At 43.6% G+C, this 13241-nt stretch overlaps 1 protein-coding gene across 1 annotated transcript in view; it reads left to right on the top strand.

Moving 5' to 3' along the window:
• LOC121284081 (cytoplasmic dynein 2 heavy chain 1) overlaps nt 1–13241 on the top strand; it is a 770821-nt gene that overhangs the window by 394929 nt on the left and 362651 nt on the right. Inside the window, exons 70-71 of the mRNA XM_041199129.1 lie at nt 835–978; nt 4524–4613. Of these exons, the coding sequence (XP_041055063.1) occupies nt 835–978; nt 4524–4613 (234 nt within the window). The remainder of the gene's footprint in view (nt 1–834; nt 979–4523; nt 4614–13241) is intronic.

Genomic DNA, 13241 nt, shown 5'->3' with positions numbered 1-13241 from the left:
CCTCACTGTGATAATGGAAGGTTGTGAAATGAGTCATGCAGCACAAATCCAATAATGATAACCCTCAAGATTATGTCAACAGAGTGAAATAGAAAGCAATGGTTTTTTTTTTAGCACTCCAAACAGTTTTTTCAAAGATATAATCGGCAAGAGTTTTAAAGCCTTGACAACTTGATAGTTGCTTTTGATAGTTTTGTCAGTTCCTCTTGGCAGTTTTGACAGTTCCTCTTAATAGCTCTCTCCACCATTCCAGTGAGCTTGTGCACTTTTTATGCACATTCATGTCCACTTGTAACAATCCCAAAGGCAGCTTACCTCTCCCAAAGATATCCTAGAATCATAATCAGAGGGATATCCTACCTCCCCAAAAGGGTACTCCATTTCTCCAAAGGACTCCACAAAGTTTAGACCTGCTCTTACCAGGTTGGATTTGCACATCATGTTTCCCATTCCTGGCCAACATAAATCAGACATGACTGGAGGCAGCTGCTGTTTTTATGGGCAGCTGCCTCCACAATATGCACATGTGCAAATCCCAACTTGGATCCAGTCCTCTCGCTCCCCTCCGCCCCCCAGAGAAAAAGGTAGGTGCTGTGTTTGGGATTGGGACTTCTGTATTTCAGCTTCTTCTGCAATTTTTGCAATGACAGAGAGGCTCTCCATTGCTCTGAAAATTAAGGCTTTAGACTTCAACTTATGGTATTTTTTTCTCCCTTTTTAATAAAATTAAGTTGCTTCATATGATTAACAGCCTGCCTTACTTTGGTGTTATACACTGCTGTCTGTGGAGGGCAGCAAAATATCATTGTTAATCATAATTTCTCTTTTTTGCAGGAGAGGGATGCATTTCTTCCACTTGCTGAAACTGCCAGCAAAATGTTCTTTATCATCACTGATTTATCCAAAATTAATAATATGTATCGCTTTAGTCTGTCAGCCTTTCTTAGGCTCTTTCAACGATCCTTACAGAACAGAAAGGTATGTCGTCAGCTCATCAGAATGCTTTAAAGCAGAACTTTTATCCATTACAATGACATAGAAAAGAAAAGCAAATTGTTTACTCACTACCCAAACACAGACCTTAAAAAATTCTTGCCATTGCACTGATTTGTCCATTTGGTAATTAGATTATTGTTTACATCACCAATAAAAGTTACCCTTGCACTGTTGTAAATGGCCAAAATACAGTAAAACAGTAGTATTTTTTCGGTCTATAACCTATTCATCCTTTGTTTAATGTGCAGTATGAAATTTTGGTTTAAGCTTAGTTAATTCATTGAGCTTTACACGCCTATTAAAATGGATTGCAAATGAAAAGGGAGTCACTGCGCTTCCTGCCTCACTTTCTTATGTCCTTGCTTGGTGGAGGTTGGAAAGTGGCACTGCCTACAAGAAGTGGGACTAGGTGCTTGTATTCAATCCCTTCAAATTTGAAGATATGAGAAGGGGTTTGCAACAACGCCAGCAGGAAGACCATCTGGTTAAGGGCTTTCTGGCAGGTGTTTTGGACAACTATCTGAATATTCAGAAACTTATGGTGCAATACTGCTGGTGCAGGTCTCCAATGGTGTATGTAAGCACTTCCAAGATGTGTTTCACTGACCGTGAATAATCAGAATGTTTGAATTTCTGTCCTGCTGTCTGTGTCAAGGAGCTAGCGAGAATGAGACATATATAAATAAGCATCCAGGAAGCCATCACAAAATACTAATTTAATTGTTTACAGACGTCTCTTTTTAAAATCACCAGACCTGCCAGAAGTAGGATTTCCCCAATTAGTGCTGTCAAACCCTATCCTGGCCTTTTCAGCCTCTGCTGATAGATGCCAGGAATTTCATGAGTGAGCTATATCTCACTTTCAATCCCAGTTGTGCTAAGCGTCAGGTTCACTCTCTCTGGTTTGGCCAAAATCCAGGGGCAACATTTTCCTCCCGAGTGGGGTGGGGGGGAGTGCAGCATGAGCGAGCCCACCATTTTACATAGGCGGGCCAATTAAGCCCACCTAGCATGACCTGCACCAGGAAGCACTATGCGCTCCTGGTGCGGGCGGGCGGGGGGGATTCCCTTAGCTGGGAGTGCGCTCTTTCGCGCATGTGTGTGAAAGAGCGCACAGATTTCCCTGAGGCAAAGTGCTGCCTCAGGGAGATTGGCTCCTATTTAAAACTTTGAATAAAGGTTAGAAAAAAACTTCCCTGTCATGTCCCCTCATATGACACTGTCACATGAGTTGGGACATGTCCATAACTTTTATTGTAAACTATTCTGCATTTTTAAAAATCACTCATGAAACCACTTCCAGGGGCGGGATGATGTTTCATGCTTTTTCACAAGCCTGGCTGGGGTCCCGGTCTGCCCGCCAACCTTAAGGTTGGATGGGCAGGTCCATTAATGAGTTCAATTGGTTTTTTAATGGGCTTAATAGGCCGTTGACAGGTCGGCGGGCGTGCATCTGAATCGGATGCCCCTCGCCGAACTGACAATATAAATGACGTAGGGACACATGCCCGATGTCACCCCGAGTCATTTTACACGTTGGCAAACTGGCACTGCCCCCGCTCACTGACCAGAAGATGCTGCTCCAGGTTTACCTTCCACAGTGGCCAGGATATTCCCCTTGGTGATTTGGGGGCGGGGCCTGCTCGCTGAGGGGAAAATGACATGAGATGACGTTGGGAGGAATCCCCGACGTCATCCCGGTCCCTTTAAATTTTTAAGAAGGCGGGCGGACAGCGAAATCAGCCTGCTGACCTATCAATGGCAATTGAGGCCATTGACAGGCTAGTTAAGATAATTAAAGACCTGCCCGTCCAAGCTTAACATTGGCGGGTAGGCCAGGAGGCCCAGTGGGCTCCAGATTATTCATGAAACTTCATCCACTGGCGGAATGAAGTTTCATGCCTGTTTTAAAAAATGTAATAAACTTTGTGTTTCTTATTAACATGTTCCATCTCGTGTGACATTATCACATGAGGGGGACATGTTAATAATTTTAATATTTCTCTATTTTTTGACTTTTCTTACCTGTCAGTAAGCTCCCTGAGACAGCACTTTGCCTCAGGGAGCAGTGCGCTCTTTGCGTGCGAAAGAGCGCACTTTGACAGATGGGGATTCCCTCCCCGGCCCCCGGCATAGGAAGCGGATAGCGCTTCCTGTCGGGCAGACCGCTGGGCGGGCCTTAATTGGCTGCCGACTCAAAATGGTGACGGGCCCCGTTTCAGTGGCAGGGTGTTGGCTGTACGCCCGCTGCCGAGCCAGTAGGGCCCGCCCGCCATCTGAAGGCAAAATTCCGCCCTGTGAATCAAACTCCAGAACCTCCACTTGAATTCTTAAAAATGCTTCATTGATACTCAAACCCAGTGCCATTGTTCAATGCTGTTGAAAGCCAGGATCATCCCATTCCTACCAAAGAGCAGGATTACTCCCAAGTGCAGTTGAACCCTATTCCTTGCCCTTCCAGCACTGCTAGCTACCAGATATCTACCTCTGGACCATTTTCTGTGTTTCCTCAGCTTTCTAAACAGGAACTAAAAATAAAATACAAAGAAATAGGTATAAAGTAATTCACACTATAATGGATAGAGTTGGGGAATTCAATCCCCAAAGCAACAAGGAAGGTTGCCATTTAATAAAAATAGAATTTGACATATTCAGACACTGTAATTCAGTACTTTGTGCAATCCACTAAATGACAGAAACAGCTCTAATGTAATATAGCAGGAAATTTTCCTGCTCACTGTGCACAGGACAATGGGAGATGAACTTGTATTAAAAAAATGATGGGCAGGATTTTCCCCTCGGCAATTTGGGGTGGGACCCGCTCGCTGAGGGGAAAATGACGCAGGATGACGTTGGGAGGAATCCCCGACGTCATCCCAGTCCCTTTAAATTTTTAGGAAGGCAGGCGGACAGCTGATTTCGCCAATTGAGGCCATTGACAGGCTAGTTAAGATAATTAAAGACCTGCCTGTCCAAGCTTAACGTTGGCGGGCAGGCTAGGAGCCCCAGTGGGCTCCAGATTATTCATGAAACTTCATCCACTAGCGGGATGAAGTTTCGTGTCCTTTTTTTAAAAATATAAATTTTAAGTGTTAATTATTAACATGTCCCATCTCATGTGACGTTGTCACATGAGGGGGACATGTTAATAATTTTAATATTTTTCTAATTTTAGACTTTATTTACCTGTCAGTAAACTCCCTGAGGCAGCACTTTGCCTCAGGGAGCTGTGCGCGCATGCGCAAAAGAGCGCACTTTGACAGATGGGGATCCCCTCCCCCCCCTGCACAGGAAGCGCATAGCGGTTCCTGTCGGGCAGGCCTTAATTGGCCCACCCACTCAAAATGGTGGCGGGCCCTGTTTCGGTGGCGGGGGTCGGCTGTCCACCTGCCGCCGAGCCGGTGGGGCCCGCCCACCATCCGAGGGCAAAATTCTGCCCGATAAGTATGTGTATTTATACTAAAGTGATATAAAGTGAGGCTGGCTAATTTTAAATTCAAATATATTTGTGTATCATTATCCAACAGGATTCTGAAAACACAGATATCCGAATTACAACTTTGATTGGTACCCTGAAAACTTCGGTATATGAATATATTTGTCGTTCATTATTTAAGGTAAGAGTAACCATGGCAGGTATATTGTTTGATTAGAAAGAACAGTTGTGTATTTTTAGACATCTGGGCCTTGGCATACTTGTTTTCTAACCATTTAGTTTTGGGTATTATCCTCATCATTTTAGTTGCCTGAATGCTATATAAATAGTTTACTGGCTAGAAGGCGAGCACTGACTTCTTATTAATGAAAACTATCAAAATATCCATTTCCTGCTAGTATTTCTGACCTTGATAATTTGGCTTGTTCTGGGATAGATGGAGACTTATGAGAGGTGCTAATCTACAGAAACTTCCCTTAACAATTAATCTTCCATTGATTTGGGGTTGTGCCCATTAAGACTCTTTTCCCCAGGGAGTACTAGGACAGTGGCTTTGTCCAGCACAGCAGCTAAATATCACAAATATGTTTCAGCTCCCAAACTAAAAATGGAGAATTCAACTGGGGCCTGACTAATTTTAAATTTAAAACGTATTTGTGTATCATTGTAGTGCCTTTGGTACTCGTGTGATGGCACCAGAGTCACTTTCCTTAAAATTTAGTCTTAATCCATTCACTCAAGTTAGCCTCATGACACGTTCAACAACTTCAGACCATGAACTCTCTCCTCTTATCTTTACCCCTTTTTAAATCCTTTTTTCAAATTTATTTTTATTTATTTTTATTCATTTTTTAAAAGTCATTTTTCCCAGCCAGCTCCTCCCCCACCCCCACTTGTTTCTGTTTTCTTTCAGAGTGCTGACCCTTTTCCCACCATTACCACATTCTGCTTTCTTACCTTTATGCCACTATCAGCACCTTCTATAGTCTTCATCACTACTATTAACACTCCCTTTGTCTTGTATCCATGACCACTTTGTCAATCCCTCCTTAGTCCCCACCTATCACTGACGTTCTATCTTGTTTCACCTGCTCCATCCCCATTAAACAGTATAAATTCACAAGAACATAAGAAATAGGAGCAGGAATAGGCCATTTGGCCCCTCAAGCCTGCCCCGCCATTCAATAAGATCATGACTGATCTGCCCCAGGCCTCAACTCCTCTTTCGTGCCAGTTCCTCATAGCCCTCAACTCCCCGATATTTCAAAAATCTATCTACCTCCTCTAGCCTCCACAACTCTCTGGGGTAGAGAATTCCAGACTTTCACTACCCTCTGAGAGAAGAAATTGCTTCGCATCTCAGTTTTAAATGAGTGTCCCCTTATTTTGTAACTATGCCCCCTAGCTTGAGATTCTCCCACTAGTGGAAACATCTCAACATCTACCCTGTCAAGCCCCCTCAGAATCTTGTACATTTCAATAAGGTCACCCCACGTTCTTCCAAACTCCAATGAATAAAGGCCTAACCTGTTTAGCCATTCTAGATAAGTGAACCCCTTCATTCCAGGAAACAGCCTAGTGAACCTCCTTTGAACAGCCTCCAGTGCCAATTTATCATTTGTTAAATATGGGGACCAAAACTATACACAGTATTCCAGGTGCGGTCTCACTAACACCCCTGTACAGTTGTAACAAGACTTCCCTACTTTTAAACCCAATCCCTAGCAATACAGGCCAAAAGTCCATTTGCCTACTTAATTATTTGCTGCACCTGCATGCTAACTTTGTGTTTCATGCAAAAGAACACCCAGACCCCTTTGTGTGTTGCGCTGTTTTAGAGTCTGTCTCTATTTAAATAATAGTCTGTCTTTTGATTTTTCCTACCAAAGTGCATGACCTCACACTTTGCTACATTAAACTCCATCTGCCAAGTTTTTGCCCACTCACTCAACCTATCTATAGCCCTTTGCAGATTGCTTGTGTCCTCATCACAACATGCCCTCCCAGCTATTTTTGTATCATCGGCAAATTTGGATACATTACACTCTGTCCCCTCCTCCAAGTCATTAATATAGATAGTAAATAATTGAGGCCTAAGGACTGATCCTTGTGGCATCCCACAAGTTACGTCTTTCCAATCTGAAAAAGACCCTTTAATTCCGACTCTCTGTCTTCTGTGTGTTAACCAATCCTGAATCCATGCTAATTCGTTACCCCAATATCTTGAGCTCCTATCTTGTGCAATAACCTTTTATGTGGCACCTTATTAAATGACTTCTGGAAATCCAAATACACAACATCTATCGGTCCCCCTTTATCAACTCTGCTTGTTATATCCTCAAAGAACTGTAGCAAATTTGTCAAACATGATTTCCCTTCCACAAAACCATGTTGATTGAGCTTTTCTAAATATCCTGACAATTCGAGAGCTCATTATTTAGGTCAACCATCATTGGTAATTTATTATTGATTACTCAATAATCTTCCAATAATTACTTTACAAAGGCCAATTCTTCAAGATGGAAGTGAGCAGGTACTAATGAAAAGAATAAATCTACCCAATGAACTGCAGATGTAATACCATGGCGATAGAAATAAACTATATTTATGCATTACGCTTTATCACACTTCAACAATTTCCCTAGGCATTTCATTTGAACAATTTTGACGTGGTACTTACTGTGTTTATACAGGCCATTGTGGCAACTGTTTTACGCAAAGCAACATGGGTATGGTAGCATGGTGGTTATGTGACATGTGACGATCCCAGTAGAGATTAATAACTTTTATAAAAAAATTCGAACTTCCAATTGATAGCTGACAAAACGACAAATCAAGCTTTCATGTTTTTAAAAATAACAAATGATTAAAACAAAACCAGTAACTAAATGCTATTTTCATTTTTAGGCTGCTTATACCTTAAACTACAGAAGGGAACCTTCCCCTTTTATACTAATCATACATCAAACTCTTCACAGAATTACAACCCTTATAGCAAACAGTCCACTGTTTCTCCCACCTTCCAACGGGTTCTCATATCCTATTTTGCCGAGTAGTAACTTTGTGACTGTCTCTAAGCGCTTTCCTCAGTTTTTGGAGAGTTTCTTCAATTCACTACCTACAGTAAAACCTGTTCTGATCCTTGCCCCTGACCAGGCCAGGACGCATTTCCTGGAATTCTTAAATGACTGCTGGCTGTATCTCTTTGACTAGAGACCATGTCGTTCCCACATTCAGCGGTGGTAGCTCACAAAGCCTCAATATTCTCTTCCCACTGCTCACCATGTAGAACTGCTGTCTGTCTGTGAAATTTATTGATTTGTAGGGAAGCCTGATATCAAAAATGGCTTCCTCTGCCCTCTTCTCCATGGCATTGGGTAATACATGAGCACTACATCCTGATAGATAGCTTATTAGCTATTCTTGACCCCAATTCCCTTTCATCTCAGACAGTTTAGCACAACCCTTTACAACCCGATACTTTTGATACCTTTCTCGGACTTTAAGAGATTCAGAGTCTATCCACGGTGAACTCAGAGTGTTGCCATTGTCTCCAAATACGAACACCTCACATCATTACCCCAGTAATGCAATCTGGACCTCCCTTTGATCTTGAACTGCCCAGGCCTGTTGTCAAGCAGACTTCAGAACAGGTCACATGACCCCCTCCATTTTACCTTAACTTAATGACACAGTTCCAAAACATCATAACCTTATAAACTTCATAATTGTAACAGACTGACTATCAATCCATGGACCTGGAATGATGACCTGGAGCAATGAGTTCAGATCCCTTTACAGCAGCTGGAATATTTAAATTCAGTTAATTAAATGAAAATCTGGAACAACAAGCTAACATAAGTAATGTTGACTCTGAAACTACTGGATTGTCTTAAAAATCCATCTTGTTCAATAATATCCTTAGACCCATGGTAATATGTTTGACTCTTAACTGTCCTCTGGAGTGGTCTAGGAAGCCACTCAGTTGTATCTAACTGTTAGGAGAATGTCTAATAAGAAAAGAAAAATGTATGGCAACCTGGCATTGATGGGCATGACACATGACAAAGGCAGACCCAGCCCAGTCAAACTTCCTCACAAGCAACTGAGACCCTGTGCTAAGGTAGGGAGAGGCATCCTGCAGATTAATTAAGCAATAGCCTTACATAGTCATATAACCAGAATCATACCCTTCAGCCAACATCCCAGACTCATCCATCACTATCCCTGAGTACACTCTTTCCCACAGGCAGAACAGACTACTAGTGGTGGCAGCACAGTGGTGTATAGTTAGGAGAGGGTGGCCCTGGAGACCCTAAACATTGATTCCAGAACCCATGTCTCAGTGCATCAGGTTAAACATGGGCAAGTAAACCTCCTACTAATTATCATCTTCTGCCCTCTATCAGCTGATGAAGCAATAATCCTCCATGTAGAACAACAACTTTTCTTTATTTGTTCATGGGATATGAGCATCACAGACAGGGCCAGCATTTATTGCCTATCCCTAATTGCTCTTGAGAAGCTGATGGTAAGCTGCCACCTTGAACCGCTGCTGTTCATGTGGAGAAGGAGCACCCACACTGTTGTTAAGGATGGAGCTCCAGGATTTTGTTCCAATGACAGTGAAGTAATGATAATATATTTTCAAGTCAGCATGGTGTGTGGCTTGGATGGGAATTTGCAGGTGGTGGTATTACCATGCATCTGTTGGCCTTGTCCTATAGTAGAGGTCATAGTTTGGAACGTGCTGTTGAAAGAAGCTTGGCAAGTTGCTGCAGTGTATCTTGAATATTGTACACATGACTGCCACTGTGTGCTGGTGGTGGAGCAAGTAAATGTTTAAAGTGGCGGATGTGAAGCTGATCAAGCAAGCTGCTTTGTCCTGGATTATGCCAAGATTAGTCAAAAAGAAAAGGGAAGCATTCGTAAGGGCTAGAAGGCTGGGAACAGATGAAGCCCGTGGAGAATATAAAGAAAGTAGGAAGAAACTTAAGCAAGGAGTCAGGAGAGCTAAAGGGGGTCATGAAAAGTCACTGGCAACCAGGATTAAGGAAAATCCCAAGGCCTTTTATACATATGTAAAAAAGCAAGAGGGTAGCCAGAGAAAGGGTAGGCCCACTCAGGGACAGAGGTGGGAATGTGTGTGTGGAGCCAGAAGAAATGGGAGAGATACTAAATGAATACTTCTCATCAGTATTCACCAAAGATAAGGACTTAGTGGTCAATTTGACAAGGGAGGATTGTGTAGATAGCCTGGATCATGTTGAGATCAAAAAAGAGGAGGTGTTAGGCATCTTGAAGAACATTAAAAACAAAAACAGAATTACCTGGAAAACCTCAGCAGGTCTGGCAACATCGGCGGAGAAGAAAAGAGTTGACGTTTCAAGTCCTCATGACCCTTTGACAGAACTAGGTGAATCCCAGGAAGGGTTGAAGTATAAGCTGGTTTAAGGTGGTTGGGGGGGGGGAAAGAAGTGGAGGGGGGTGGTGTGGTTGTAGGCAAAAGCAGTGATAGAAGCAGATCATCAAAAGATGTCACAGACGGCATAGGTGTCGAAGTTGGTGATATTATCTAAACGAATGTGCTAATTAAGAATGGATGGTAGGGCACTCAAGTTATAGCTCTAGTGGGGGTGGGGGGAGCATAAAAGATTTAAAAATATTTAAAAATAATGGAAATAGGAGGGAAAAAGAAAAATCTATATAATAATATTAAGGTGGATAAGTCCCCAGGGCCAGATGGAATCTACCCCAGAGTACTGAGGGAGGCAAGGGAGGAGATTTCTGGGGCCTTGACAGAAATCTTTGTATCCTCACTGGCTACGGATGAGGTCCCAGAGAACTGGAGAAAGGCCAATGTTGTTCCATTGTTTAAGAAGGGTAGCAGGGATAATCCAGGAAATTACAGGCCGGTGAGCCTTACATCAGTCGTAGGGAAATTATTGAAGAAGATTCTTCGTGACAGGATTTACTACCATTTGGGAGCAAATGGGTGTATTAGTGAGAGGCAGCATGGTTTTGTGAAGGGCAGGTCATGTCTCACTAACTTGATCGAGTTTTTCAAGGAAGTGACAAAGATGATCGACGATGGAAGGGCAGTGGATGTTATATACATGGATTTCAGTAAGGCCTTTGACAAGGTCCCTCAAGGCAGACTGGTACAGAAGGTAAAGTTGCACGGGATCAGCGGTGAGCTGGCAAGATGGATACAGAATTAGCTTGGTCATAGAAGACAGAGGGTAGCAGTGGAAGGGTGCTTTTCTGAATGGAGAGCTGTAACTAGTGGAGTTCCGCAGGGATCAGTGCTGGGACCTTTGCTGTTTGTGGTATACATAAATGATTTGGAGGAAAATGTAACTGGGTTACTTAGTAAGTTTGCAGACGATACTAAGGTTGGAGGAGTTGCAGATAGTGAAGAGGATTGTCAAAGGATACAACGGGATATAGATCGGTTGGAGACTTGGGCGGAGAAATGGCAGATGGAGTTTAATCCGGACAAATGCACGGTAATGCATTTTGGAAGGTCTAAGACAGGCAGGAATTATATAGTAAATGGCAGAACCCTTAAGTGCATTGACGGGCAGAGGGATCTGGGTGTCCAGGTCCACAGGTCACTGAAAGTGGCAACGCAGGTAGATAAGGTAGACAGGAAGACATATGGCATGCTTGCCTTCATTGGCAGGGGTATTAAGTATAAAAGCTGGGAAGTCATGCTGCAGCTGTATAGAACCTTGGTTATTTGGAATGTTGCGTGCAATTCTGGTTTGCACATTACCAGAAGGATATGGAGGCGTTGGAGAGGGTGCAGAGGAGGTTTACCAGGATGCTGCCTGGTCTGGAGGTTATTAGCTATGAGGAGAGGTTGGAGAAACTCGGATTGTTCTCACTAGAATGACGGAGATTGAGGGGCGACTTGATAGAAGTTTACAAAATTATGAGTGGCATGGACAGAGTAGATAGTCAGAAGCTTTTTCCCAGGGTGGAAGAGTCAATTACTAGGGGACATAGATTTAAGGTGAGAGGAGAATACTATAGAGGAGATGTGCAGGGCAAGTTTTTTACTCAGAGGGTAGTGAGTGTCTGGAATTTGCTGCCAGAGGAGGTGGTGGAAGGAGTTATTATAGTGGTGTTTAAGAGGCAGCTTGACAAATACATGAATAGGATGGGAATAGAGGGATACGGACCCCGGAAGTGCAAAATGTATTAGTTGACAGGCAATTTGATTGGTGCAGGCTTGGAGGGCCGAAGGACCTGTTCCTGTGCTGTACTTTTCTTCTTTGTTCTTTTTGGTGTTGTTGGAGCTGCTCTCATCCGGGCAAGTGGGGAGTATTTCATCACACTCTTGACTTGTGCCTTATGGATAGTGGACAGGTGTTGGGGAGTCATGTGGTGAGTTACTCACTGCTGAATTCCCTGGCGGCCTCCCAGCAGCTCCATGCTATGGCCCATGGTAGAGACCCCCTGGCAGCAGTGGCTGCCTCCAAGGCAACAGCAGTGCTTGTGCCCCATGAAGCCTCACCACTGCCCGCCCCCCCACCCGATTGCTGGTGCCTGCCTGCCTGGCAACCGTGTCCCCTGACTCCACTTCCCCTTCTTCGAAGGTGCCTCCGCCATTTAGATGCCCTCTCCTCACTGTTGCAGCCTCAGCACTGGCCACCACTAACAGGATGCAGCTGAAGCTTTGGAGCTGCCAGCCCTCTAATTGGGTCAGAAGCTGTTGGAGGTGGCTCTTAGCCCATAATTGGTGGCCCAGTGGCGGCCTCTGATTTGGCCACCACTGGGAATATGCCTCCCCAGGTCCTGCTGCCAGCCTAAATGGGGGCGCCTCCCATTTTTGGATCTGGTGTAGGGTTGCATAAGGCTTCTGCCGCTGAGGCAAAATTCCGTCCACCGTATCAGTATCCTTACAGTGCAGAAGGAAGCCATTCAGCCTATCAAGCCCACACTGGCTCTCTGAAAGAGCATTCTAGCTAGTCCCACTCCCCTGCCTTGTCCCTGTAGCATTGCACATTCTCTCTTTTCAGGTAGCAATCCAATTCCCTTTTGAATATCTCAGTCGAACCTACCTCCACCACCCTTTCAGGAAGTTTGTTCCAGACTCCAAACACCCTTTGGGTGAAAAAAATTTTCCTCGCATCACATTTACCCTATTGCCAATTATTTTGAATCTGTGCTGTCTAGTTCTTGATGTTCTCTTGAGTGAACAGTTTTTCACTATTTACCCTGTCCATACCCCTCAGGATCTTGAATACCTCTATCAAGTCTCCTCTCAGTCTTCTTTTCTCCAGGGATAAGAGTCCCAACCTCTCCAATCTATCCTCATAGCTAAAGTTCTTTATCCCTGGAATCATTCTTGTGAATCTCCTCTGCACTCTTTCCAATGCCTTCATACTCTTCCTCAAGTATGGCGACCAGAACTGGACACACTACTCCAGATGAGTCTTAACTAGTGTCTTATAGATAAGTTCAACATGACTTCCTTACTCTGGAACTCAATGTCCCTATTAATAAAACCTAAGATACTATATGCTTTATTAGTTGCTCTCTCAACATGACCTGCCATCTTCAATGACCTATGTACATATACACTGAGCTCTCTGTTTCTGCACCCCCTTTACAGGTTCTCCCTTTATTTTATTCTGTCTCACCATATTTTTCCTGCCAAAATGAATCACCTTACTCTGCACTGAACTTTATCTGCCACTTGTCTGCCCAATCCACCAACATGTCTATGTCCTTTTGAGTTCAACACTATCCCCATCACAACTGACAACATTTCCAATCTTCACATCATCTGAAAATTTTG

Source organism: Carcharodon carcharias, chromosome 11, assembly GCF_017639515.1.
Source record: "Carcharodon carcharias isolate sCarCar2 chromosome 11, sCarCar2.pri, whole genome shotgun sequence".
Lineage (NCBI taxonomy): Eukaryota > Metazoa > Chordata > Chondrichthyes > Lamniformes > Lamnidae > Carcharodon > Carcharodon carcharias.
The sequence above is the reverse complement of the archived record's forward strand: the minus strand, read 5'-3'. Positions and strand labels throughout refer to the sequence as shown.